At 43.7% G+C, this 11873-nt stretch overlaps 1 protein-coding gene across 1 annotated transcript; it reads right to left on the reverse strand.

Annotated features, from left to right (window-relative positions):
- Window positions 1-368: 368 nt before the first annotated feature.
- On the reverse strand, window positions 369-11408 carry HMGB2 (high mobility group box 2). Its single transcript, XM_080676107.1, has 6 exons — window positions 11174-11408; window positions 2859-3033; window positions 2124-2292; window positions 1710-1855; window positions 1452-1626; window positions 369-906 (listed from the first exon to the last, which is right to left on the reverse strand). The coding sequence occupies exons 3-6, from the start codon at window positions 2271-2273 to the stop codon at window positions 751-753; spliced, it is 627 nt and encodes a 208-aa protein (XP_080532233.1). The 5' UTR covers window positions 2274-2292; window positions 2859-3033; window positions 11174-11408; the 3' UTR covers window positions 369-750.
- Window positions 11409-11873: the final 465 nt, after the last annotated feature.

Below are 11873 nucleotides of genomic sequence, written 5' to 3' on the forward strand. Positions count from 1 at the left end.
AGGTATGGATTCACTGTACTAGTTCCTCTGCTTCGTATTAATAATGTTGCCTTCAAGATAAACTGTTAAAAAAAAATTAACCCTGAGTTGTGGACAAATTAGCTAATAAAAGGATAGAAATGTCAAAAAAAATTCATTTTGTAAACTGCATACAATTTTAAAGTTCTTTAAATTCCAGATCTGATTTTTAAAGAACACTTTGTAGATGATTTGGGTGTATCTGACTTTCTTTTAACCAAACACTTTACTAACTCAGGTGTGTGTAAGAACGATGAGGCAGAAATACAAAAAAAGTTGACAGGATTCCAGACCCTAAGTATTTGTAAAGTGAAAGTTAATTTAGCATATTAAGACAAAGACAATAGAAATAATATACATAATTTTATTACAAAATTTTTTTAAAAAAACAAAATGCAACACTCTAGAAAACCCAAAACTTACTATTGATACTAATTCCTATGAGTTTGCTGTGCTACCATACACAAGAAATTAAAGAAACCATTAAATATTTAGAAACATTTAACATCAGAAGCCTTAAAATCTAACTGTATGTAGTAGCCCCTCAAAAAGCTACAACCTGCATTTTTTATAAAAGTATTTTCTCTACAAAGAATCTTATCAGCTATACAAAAATCTGTACAGTTTTTATACTGAAGCTAATATTGAGCTGCACTTGAATTCACATTCTTAGCAAAACAATTGCCTGAGAGCACACACACATACTCCGCACACATCATTACAGGACAGCCTTTATTCTTCATCTTCATCCTCCTCTTCATCATCATCATCTTCCTCTTCCTCCTCCTCCTCATCTTCTGGTTCGTTTTTCTTCTTTGAGCCAGTTGGCCTGCCAGGGCCCTTCTTTCCCACTTCACTTTTGCCCTTGGCACGGTATGCAGCAATATCCTGAAATATTGTCAAGAAAGAAAATCAACATCCGGTGTCATTTCTCAACTGAAAACCACTGCGTGTAAACAATCTAAGATTATTGACCAATAACCCTGGCAACTGTCTAAAAAATTATTTTTGACAGCATTTGTTCCCTCTAGGTTTTAAGAAGCTTATGATGTAAAACTATGGGGAGGCATTAGATCAATGTCAATACTTTGACTACTAACATCCATTTACCTCACTTAGCGCCCCCTCCACAACTTCACATTTTTGATGTATCTACATAAAGTACATTTGGCCCTCCACTTTTTCAAACTAAGAGGCCGCCTATATAACCACAAATGAGTCTCTATGCAGGAACCTACCAGGGCCACAACACTGATTTCAGTCAAAAGAGAGATTTCTCAATTAGTTTGTTCTGCCCAAGTTGTACAAAGCACAGCTGACAGCTATTAATACATGATTATCTACACTTCCCAACTTTCTACCACTTCCTATCTACTTCTAACATACTTTAGAAAATATCTACCTAATTTTAACCCTGGCTTTAAAAAGTGTACCTTTTCATATTTCTCCTTTAGCTTAGCTGCTTTTTGTTCATATGGCTGCTTATCTTTGGCTGATTGTTCAGACCACATTTCACCCAATTTTTTTGCAGTATCCCCAATGGATAAACCAGGGTGTTCACTTTTGATCTTTGGGCGATGTTCAGAGCAAAACAGGAAGAAGGCAGATCTGAAAGGAAGTAACAGAGTTAATAAACTGAAAAATCTAGGGGCAATTTGAGCGATGTAAAAAAACAGAAACAAAAAACTCACGGAGGCCTTTTAGGAGCATTGGGATCTTTTTTCTTTCCTTTCTTGTCACCTTTGGGGGGAACATAATTTTTCATCTCCCGGTCATAGCGAGCTTTGTCACTCTTTGCCATATCTTCGAACTTTGACTTTTCCTTTGCAGACATGGTCTGTGAGCATGATGAGAGCAGTTAAAAACACAGCAAAATTGTAAGCTATTCACATTCCAAAGACGGCCACATTTTCCTTAGCTAACAGCATTTTGCTCTAGTTAGTGCTCTTAAGCAAAAACCTAAAGTAATCTGCCTAAAACTCTAACAGAATATTCGAGCCAGTCATCAGGACAGAGAGCTGAAAGTTACAAGTCAATTGCCTGCTTAATGTCCTGGTCCCCAAACACACCTGAAAACTCTTGGTTCGTCTGTATTCCCGACTCACCTTCCATCTCTCCGAACATTTCTTGGAGAATTCGGAAAAATTGACGGAAGAGTCGGGGTGTTTCTTCTTGTGCTCTTCCCGGCAGGTTTGCACGAAGAAGGCATACGAGGACATCTTGCCCCGCGGCTTGTTGGGGTCTCCTTTACCCATGATGACAGACGGCGTCCACCTAGCCGAGCGAAAGCCAGGGGGTGGGCGCCGGCGGCGTTCGGCTTCCCGCCCAAATCCGCGCCCGCCCGCCCGCGTCCCGCCTCGCGAGAGCGGCCGCCCGACCAGACTGCCCCGCCGGCCCACCCGCCCTGGGGCCGCGGCGACACCGCTTCCGCGTACACGGTCCTCCGCGGCCCGACCCAAGCCGTCCCAACCGCGCGACCGACTACGTCCCTCCCGGAGGCCGGAGACGCCGACGACGACGACGCCCGCTCCGGGCCCGGGCGCAGGAAGCGAACGCAGCGGGCGCCCTCGAAACCCCTTTACTGACAGAAATGTCCTCCGACTTCCACATCGCGAGCCCCACTCAAAGTTGTCTCGCGGCCGACATTTTAAAAAACTCCCGGAACCGAGCGAGGACGAGCTTCCCGCCCGCCCAACACAGCCCCTGGCCCTCAGCGGCCCGCACCCGAGATTCCGCGCGCCTCGGAGAACCCCCAGGGCCACAGCGTCCAGGCCGGCTAGAAGGCTGAGGGGAGGGAACAGCAGGCCCACACACCCCAGGGGCGCAGAGGGGATTCTTGCCTGGTGGTAGGTTTTCCTCAGAGTCCCGCCGAGCGGCCGGGTCCGACCGAGACGCTCCCTCGCTGGACTCCGGCGTGAACTGGTTTATCGCTAAGCCAATCCTCAGCCTCTTGTTTTGCAGAGTTCTCCGCGCCACCGCAACTTGACGAGCTGCACCGCAGGCCACACCCCGCCTCTGTGATTGGGCCTGGTTATTATTCAAACTCGTGGGAGCCCCGCCCCTTCCCAGCGGAGGTTTCCTATTGGTCGGAATCTCGCCGAGCCCGTCCCCTCATCCCCAGCCTAGCAGGTTCGGTGGGTCGCCCAGGTCGTTAACTCCCAGACCCGTTAGAACCGGTCAGGGGAGGAATGTACTGCTCGATGCTGATTGGCGGCGGGAAGAGGGTTTGAAAAATGGCGGGCCTGACGCTGACTGGCTAGGGCAGTAAACTGGGGGGAGCGGTTGGCCCGAAAGGGAAAGCCCCGCCAGATTTAAAAATACCGAGTCGCAAGCCTGGGGGTCGTTGGCAAAGGCTGGCGGCGGCGACTCGCTTTGCGGTCGCTGAGGTAACTAGCAGCCTGCCCTGCCCCTGCTCCGACCGCTTTCCAGGTCTAGAGCCCCTCTGCCCCGTCGGAAGGATAATTGGGGGGAAGACTGAGGCGCTTGCCCTGCGGACTGGTTGCCCAGCTCCGCCCGTGGTCGCGCAGGTTGGAGTGCAACTCCAGGAAGACGAGAGCTGGCGGGGAACCTGGGCAAGGGCGCGGGAGGACAGCTGTGCCCGCCTCCCGAGGGGTGTTACAAACCGATCTAAAAAGTAAGGCGCTTTCCGCCGGCGGACTTTCCCTCGGAAGCTTCCTCCCTCCCTTCCCCCTTTGTCTCGGGTGTCAAATACCGAGAGATAAACAAGGGCGCCTAAGGATTCCGAAGGGGCGGAGGCGGGCGCCTCTCCCCAGGCCCCACCCCGCTCTCCTGGCCGGGGTTCCCGGCGGCGGCGGCCGCTAGGCTAGGGCGCGACCACCCGAGCGCGGCGCGGCGCGGCGAGGAGGTCCTGGTGAGCTCCGCACCTTCGGCTGGCCCAGCTGTCACCTTGTTATTCCCTGTCTCGTCCCTAATGTGATAGTGTGTTTTTTAAGTTTTTAATATAAAAGCTCCATTAGAGAGTCCCTTAAAAGCAGCATAGATGGTGCCCCCACCCCAATTGCACACTCACCAAACCGTACAGCTGCATTTTACAGACCTCCTCCAAGCCTGGGTTAACCTCGTGTCATGGCTAGTGCGAGCCACCAAGCGACCTAACTTGGCGCTTTCTAGTGCCACAAGTTTGACAGTGTGCTGTTTCTGTACTGCATTTCGTTTTGAATGCTGTTTTTCCGTATTGGCCCATATGTTGCCCTGACAGTTGGTTTTGACAGATTTTGAATAGTCTTATTTTTCTCAGTAAGTTCGCTGGTATTTTGGGGGCCTGTGTGCTCCAGCTTCGTTGGTAATCAGTAATCATAATAGAAACTCGGAACCAGCAACTGTTCATCTAGATTTACTAAAGAAAAACTAGGTTCTTTAAAATGTATTTTCCCTGGAAACACATATTAGTTTCACATTATGCATGTATTTAATGTTTCTGAATTTGAAAATAAATTTGAAAAATGTAATGCATTAGTGAGCTGCTTATTGCTACTTAATGTAGAATGATTTAGTCAATTTGAATTTTTGTGTGTTTTTATAGCACAATTGGAACTGACCTTATTGGAGAATTAAGTTCATTGCAGATGTAGTTAATTAAGATGAGGTCATCCTGAATCTAATATAACTGGTGTCCTTATAAATAGGGAAAAATTTAGCACAGATACAGCCATAGAGGTTAAGATTATGTGAAAAGACAATGAGAAGGTGGCCATCTACAAGCTAAAGAGAAAGGCCTGGGATAGATCCTTCCCTTACAACCTACAGGTGAAGCCAACCCAGCCAATTTACATTCATTCTTTACTCCATCACAGCAGAGAACAGGAAAACATTTCTATATTTAATCTACTTTTACCGTTGATGCCAAGACTTCACTCTCATGCTGTACTTCCTGACCTAGAAATAACATTGAGAAGCACAGTGAAGTGAAAAGTGAAGTAAGGTCTAAGTGTGATATAGACAGTTGTTGGTTATAGAACACCCTTTTTAAAAATAAAAATTATATACAGAATCTGGTAGAACAAACAACAAAATCTAATCCCAAATGTAGTTCTGAAAAGATGGATTAAATACACAAGAAGCCTAGTTCACTATTATGAATTACCTGGCATACTAATGACTAGCAGAGAACTGAAATTCCTATAAAGAGGTAATACTAAAGGTGTTTCTCATTGTGTTTCGAACCTAGTTATAGTTCTAAATGGGAAAATAAGATTGTATTTCTAAAACTCAACTTCAGAACCATTTCTTTTCAGGAACACATCAGTTTCATATATTCTAAAATAATTTTCAAAGTTTATTTTTATTAAAATGCATCTTTCTAAAGATGATAAAGAGGGAAGTGATTGCTCTTCATTTTTTAAAAGTATAAATCAAAATTTAGCAAGGGCTTGTGATTTTGAATAGCTTAATATTTCTAGGCTTTTGATTAAGAAATTATAAAATTACATTTTGGGGAATCTAGTGCCATTCAACTTTTAAATTTATGATTCTATAATTCTGTGAATATGTAATCATAATGTGGGAAAATACATATTTTAACTTTTGTAATAATTAGGTGGTCAAGAGATTATAATTAAAATTTTATAAGATAACTTGGGTTCTAGGAAATTCTTTGGTTATGAACACCAATTAGTTGTGAACCCCGCTACTTCACAACAGTATTTAATTACATAAAAGTTTATAGCTATCCAAATGTAATGAACTATATAGACCAATCTTTATATATACAATATTGCTCTGTTACCTTAGTCTTCTAATAAAATGATCTTACCAGAGTTTTCCCCTTCCTAAATGATACCAATATAGCACTTTATTTGCCAAACTTTGCCAGAGTTCAGCATTAAGTATTTAGCAATAAAATAATTATGAATTAGGCTTGAAGCTGTTTCCAAAGTAGGTCCCCTATCCTATAAGTGTAAGTAGCTATTCTGTAAACTGGAATTCATCCATAGCAGTGTCAATCTGGCAGGATTGTGTAGAAATAAATGATCTGGGTTTTGCTAGCTATTGAAATTCCTATCACTTATTCAGTCAGTTACCTTAAGAATTTGAACTTTTCATAATCCTAATTTATAAAAACCCTGCGTCCATCACATCCACAACGACCAGAGGCTCGACCAACCGGAAGTCAGTCCTGCAGTCAGCGATGGGAGGCAACCCAGCACTGACTGCTGAGGGGGCTGGGAATCAGGCCCGGAGAGAGGCCTGAAGAGAGAAGCAGGGTCTGAGCCATAGCCTCTGTGGCAGCTGTTGATCAGCACTTGCCTCTCTCTTTCTTTCCCAGCCTAGCCAGCAGCCACACCTCCATTTCTCTCCAGGCCTCCACCTCTGATCAGGCCCCATTGATAGGCCCCAAGACACTGACTGGCATAGAAACCAACCAGTCAGAACCAAATCTGGGTGAACTGTGAGGAGCCAATGGCTGTCTAGGAGGCGGAGCTTTTGATGCCGACTGGCATAGAAACCAACCAATCAGAACCAAATTGGCCAGCAGAGGCGGGCAGTTGGGGGCGAGATCAGGCCATCAGGGGAGGGCAGTTAGGGGTGATCAGGCAGGAAGAGGCAGTTAGGGGCAATCAGGCTGGCAGGGAAGGGCAGTTGGGGGCAAGATCAGGCCAGCAGGGGAGGGCAGTTCGGGGCAACCAGGCCAGCAGGGGAGGGCAGTTGGGGGCGAGATCAGGCCAGAAGGGGAGGGCAGTTGGGGATGATCGGGCTGGCAGGGGAGCAGTTTGGTGTTAATCAGACCAGCAGGGGAGCGGTTAGGGGGTGATCAGGCTGGCAGGCAGAAGCGTTTAGGGGCAATCAGGCAGGCAGGCAGGCAAGCAGTTAGGAGCCAGCAGTCCCGTATTGTGAGAGGGATGTCCACCTGCCTGTTTAGGCCCGATCCCAACAGTCGGACATTTCCCGAGGGGTCCAGATTGGAGAGGGTACAGGCTGGGCTGAGGGACAGCCCCCCCCCCACCACCGCAGTGTACGAATTTCATGCACTGGGCTTCTAGTCTGATAATAAAACCAGATAGCAAAATCCTGAATGAAAGAGAATAATATATATATATATATATATATATATATATATATATATATATATATATTAGAGGCCCAGTGCACGAAATTCATGCATGGGGGTAGGGGGAGTGCGTCCCTCAGCCCAGCCTGCACCCTCTCCAATCTGGGACCACTTGAGGGATGTCCAACTGCCCATTAGGCCTGATCCCACCTCGGACATCCCTCTCACAATCCAGGACTACTGGCTCCCAACCACTCGCCTGCCTGCGTGCCTGATTGCACCTAACCACTTCTGCCTGCCAGCCTGATCACCCCCTAACCACTCCCCTGCCAGCCTTATTGACGCCTAACTGCTCACCTGCCAGCCTGTTTGCCCCTAACTGCCCTCCCCTGCTGGCCTGGTCACCCCTAACTGCCCTCCCCTGCCAGCCTGGTCACCCCTAACTGCCCTCCTCTGCCAGCCCGGTCACCCCTAACTGCCCTCCCCTGCAGGCCTGGTCACCCCCAACTGCCCTTCTCTGCTGGCCCAGTCACCCCTAACTGCCCTCCCTTGCAGGCCTGGGCCCTCCAAACTGCCCTCTCCTGCTGGCCTGATCACCCACAACTGCCCTCCCCTGCCAGCCATCTTGTGGCGGCCATCTTGTGTCCACATGGAGGCAGCCATCTTTGACCCCACAGTGGCGGCCATATTGTGTGTTGAAGTGACGGTCAATTTGCATATTACTCTTTTATTAGATAGGATTTGATAACCCCACCACCACCACCACAGAGCAGTAAATAAATTCTCAATAATTATTAACTCATATAGTTAGCCAAAATGTAGTATACTCTATGTAAGATTAGTTGCACATAAATATTGTTCTCGCAAGTTGCATAGTTAATATAAAAAACTGAAACCATTACTCTGCACATATAATAGCTTCTCAAAGATGAATCTTAATATTTTCAAGTTGTTTCAAAGACAGTGAGAAGAGTAGGATAAGCACACTGAATTATCAAACAGGCACATCCACTTAGGGGGAGATCCCTGGTCTTGAGGGCTAACTGCATATTCACTTTAGAGTTTCAACTTAGTGATATAGTTAAAAAAATGTATTTTTGAATAAATGAAAATTACAGGTTAAGAAAAAGTAAAAAACCTCTCATCCCACTGGTAGCTTTTTCAATAATAATAATAAAAAAAAAGTAAGCAATGTTATTTTGTTTTTCTTCAAAAAACGTTAACTGCCTGGCCAGCGTGGTTCAGTGGTTGAGCATCGACCTATGAATCAGGAGGAGGTCATGGTTTGATTCCCAGTCAGGGCACATGCCTGGGTTGTGGGCTCGATCCCCAGTGTGGGGCATGCAGGAGGCAGCCGATCAATGATTCTCTCTCATCATTGATGTTTCTCTCTCTCTCTCCCTTCATCTCTGAAATCAATAAAAATATATTTAAAAAAAAAAAAACACAAAAAAAGTTAACTAGGTTTTATGAATCATTATGAACTAAATGTCAGCCAAAAAAGTTATTTACTTTCTAAAAGCCTCCACTGCCACAATTGGGGCAGGGCGGGGGTAGGGGGAGGGTTGGACAGATTGCAAAATTCATGTTTTAAAATACATTGAAGTTACATTGAAGCAATCAGAAAATAATCCAAACTAAAATTTCAGGCCCTAACCGGTTTGGCTCAGTGGATAGAGCATTGGCCTGCTGACTGAAGGGTCCCGGGTTCAATTCCGGTCAGGGGCATGTACCTTGGTTGCGGGCACATCCCCAGTGGGGAGTGTGCAGGAGGCAGCTGATCGATGTTTCTCTCTCATTGATGTTTCTGGCTCTCTATCCTTCTCCCTTCCTCTCTGTAAAAAATCAATAAAATATATATTTAAAAAATAGTAATAAAATAAAATTTCAGACAGGGAAGGGCGCTTCATAGGTATGTTGATTATCTGGAGGAACAATTTGTACATTTTAGGTACAAGAATCAATCTGACTAGGCCCAAGTATAAGGACTTTTATAAAGGGAAAGAGAATCTACTAAGTTTTTAGCAATTATGTGGCGTTAACACAATCAGTTGGAAACTAGAGGCCACATAAATGTATATAATGATCTATTTTCCACACAGATAGGTTGAATTCTCAGGTGGTATGAGAGGCTAGAGAATTGTGTCAGAATCCTCTAAAAGACAAAGTGAAATCGAGGGTTTTGTCGAACTTTGTAGACAAAAGTCTGGCTGGAGTGAGAGGGTCTGCCAAAAGCACATCATTGGTCTCTTGCTGAAAACGTTTGCTGTATTTTGAAGCTGTGGAGAGATAAGCTTCAAACCCCCAAAAGGCAGAATGAATTTTCTCAGGGCTAAGGTGACAGAGATTGCCAAGACCTCAATCAAATCCAGTGTGACAGCCCTAGCTGGTTTGGCTCAATGGATAGAGCGTCAGCTTGTGGACTAAAGGGTCCCAGGTTCGATTCCAGTCAAGGACACATGCTGGGGTTGCGGGCTTGAACCCTAATAGGGGGTGTGCAGGAGGCAGCCGACCAATGATTATCATCATTGTTTCTCTCTCTCGCTCTCGCTCTCGCTCTCGCTCTCGCGCTCTCTCTCCTTTCCTCTGTGAAATAAATAAAAATGTTAAAAAAAAAAAAAAAAAAAAGCCAGTGTGACACAGGCAGACAATAGTATGGTGAAGGCCTGGGGTAAGGCAGGGGCTGGGTGGAGTGAGGAAGCAGGGAGGCTGGGTGGAAGCAGGGGGAGGGTAGAATGGGGGACATCTGTAATACTATCAGTAATTTTAAAAAATTGAAAGTAAAAACAAAAAACCCATGTGACAATGTCTGAGGAATAGGAATGAGCCAGAGGTGAACTGGATCTTACTAAAACTTTATAACCCAGCCTGGATACATACAGCTCAATCTCTCACTGTTTTGAGATAATCATCCCCTTATCCTTCTACCTACTAGAGGGGTTGATTCTGCCTAACAAGGGAAAGATCAAATATGCTCTAGTAGAAAAGATTATCTGGAGTGTGTCATAATAAAAAATTTGAAAACTAAAGACAGAAAATCTTAGGAACCAGAGGGAAAAGACATAGTAAACTTTAAAAGCAACACTAAGTCTGAATTCTAATTGTTCAACAGAACTAGGAAATCCAGAAGACCATAGAATGACATCTTTAAATTACTGAAGAAAAGAAATGCTAACCTCAAGGTCTATATCCAGGGGAAAAGCTCTCAAGAATTAAGGTAAAATACAGATGTTTTGAGAAAAACAAAAGCTGAGAGAAGTTATTGCTTAAGGAAAATGGTCCTAAATCCTAAGAAAGAGAAAAAGAACAGTAAGTATGTACAATTTAAGAGTATTATTTGTTTAAAATAGCAATAATAATAATGTCCTGTGGGTTTTTATAATGTGAAAATGGAATATATAACAACAGTACAAAAGATAAGAGGGATAAGTGGAGTTGTTATAAGGGTCTTTCATTGTTCAGAAAGTGATAAAAGTAATAATGTGTATTAAGTTGTAATATGCCTAGCATAATATACTTTGCGGTGTGCAAAAATTTATATTTAGATATGTGCAAAAATTTATTCATATTTATATTTAGATATGTGCATGTGCAAAAATTTATCCTCATATTCATAGGATACAAGTCTTAAATTAGCCTGTGCTAAAAAAACCAATGACTAATGGCTACTAAGCATATGAAAATTCATCCAACATCACTAATCATTAGGGAAACGCTAATTAAAAAACCCTAATAAGCAATAAGATGCCACTTAGTGCCCACTAGGATGGCCATAATCAAAAAGAAAAAAGCAAGTATTGTTGAAGATGTGGTAAAATTGGAACACATACATCTCTAGTGGTAAGGTAAAATGATAGTTACTATAGAAAACAGTTTGGTAGTCTCTCAAAATTTAAATATACATTTACCCACTAGGAGATTCCACTTCTAGGCATCTACCCAAGAAAAATGAAAACCTAAGTTCACACACACACTCTTAAAAATGTGTATGCTGGTTGTTTTTTTAAGGCTATGACATTTTTTCACTTGCAGAGCACTGCATTCAAAATAGTCAAGAACAATTTAGCCCTTAACAATGAAAGCCGAAGAATACAATATGATTCTGAAAATAATGGAATCATTCGAGAGGAAGTGAGTATAACTTACCTATTTTTAAAAAGTTGAGTCATCTTTTTGTTATGCTTCATGCTATAAGCTTCTGCATTGTACTCATAGATCTACCAGTTCCTGTCTTCAATAATTGCTTTGAAATGATATTGTTGAGATCAGGTTCAAACTCAAGCCTATGACCTGAGAACTCTAATGGCACATATTTAAAGTCTTTGTATCACCATTTCCCTCTTTTGGGCCATTCTCCAGAAGCTCTTCCTATAGAGCGAGTAACTCCCTTGAGGAGTGTGACCGGCAGCCAAACTGCATGTTTCCTCAGATAGCCACATATGTACTCTGCTCAGAATGCAGTAAGTACTAGTATATCTTCTCTGATTTTCCTGAACTGGGCTGTGTTTGCCACTTCTCTCCTCATCCTGTAAAACTGTTGCTGACAGCCAGCAACTAAGTCAATTTCAGGAAAGAAGAAGCATTTTGATACAGAAAACAATTCCAGGCACATTTGAGGGTTATTCTTAGCAAGATCACAAAGAACAGTTGATAAGGCGGAAGGCATAATGGCAAGTGATGGGGCTGTGACAGAGTGGAAATTACTAGTTAACTGCTGGTTATGATAGAGCATAACCAACCCTTGTGAATGAGGATAAAGAGACTTGACTGCCTGGAAATAGTTATCATGACCCTCTCTTGGCCATATCATCTATCCTGTTAACAAATATAGTTACCTTATCAAACA

The sequence above is a fragment of the Plecotus auritus genome (assembly GCF_963455305.1).
Source record: "Plecotus auritus genome assembly, chromosome: 6".
Classification (NCBI taxonomy): domain Eukaryota; kingdom Metazoa; phylum Chordata; class Mammalia; order Chiroptera; family Vespertilionidae; genus Plecotus; species Plecotus auritus.

Coding starts and splice junctions, on each gene's coding strand:
- HMGB2 (XM_080676107.1), bottom strand. CDS start 2,273: ATGGGTAAAGGAGACCCCAACAAGCCGCGGGGCAAGATGTCCTCGTAT. Junction 1,856..2,123: donor AATGTTCGGAGAGATGGAAG/GTGAGTCGGGAA, acceptor TCATGCTCACAG/ACCATGTCTGCAAAGGAAAA. Junction 1,627..1,709: donor AATGCTCCTAAAAGGCCTCC/GTGAGTTTTTTG, acceptor ACTTCCTTTCAG/ATCTGCCTTCTTCCTGTTTT.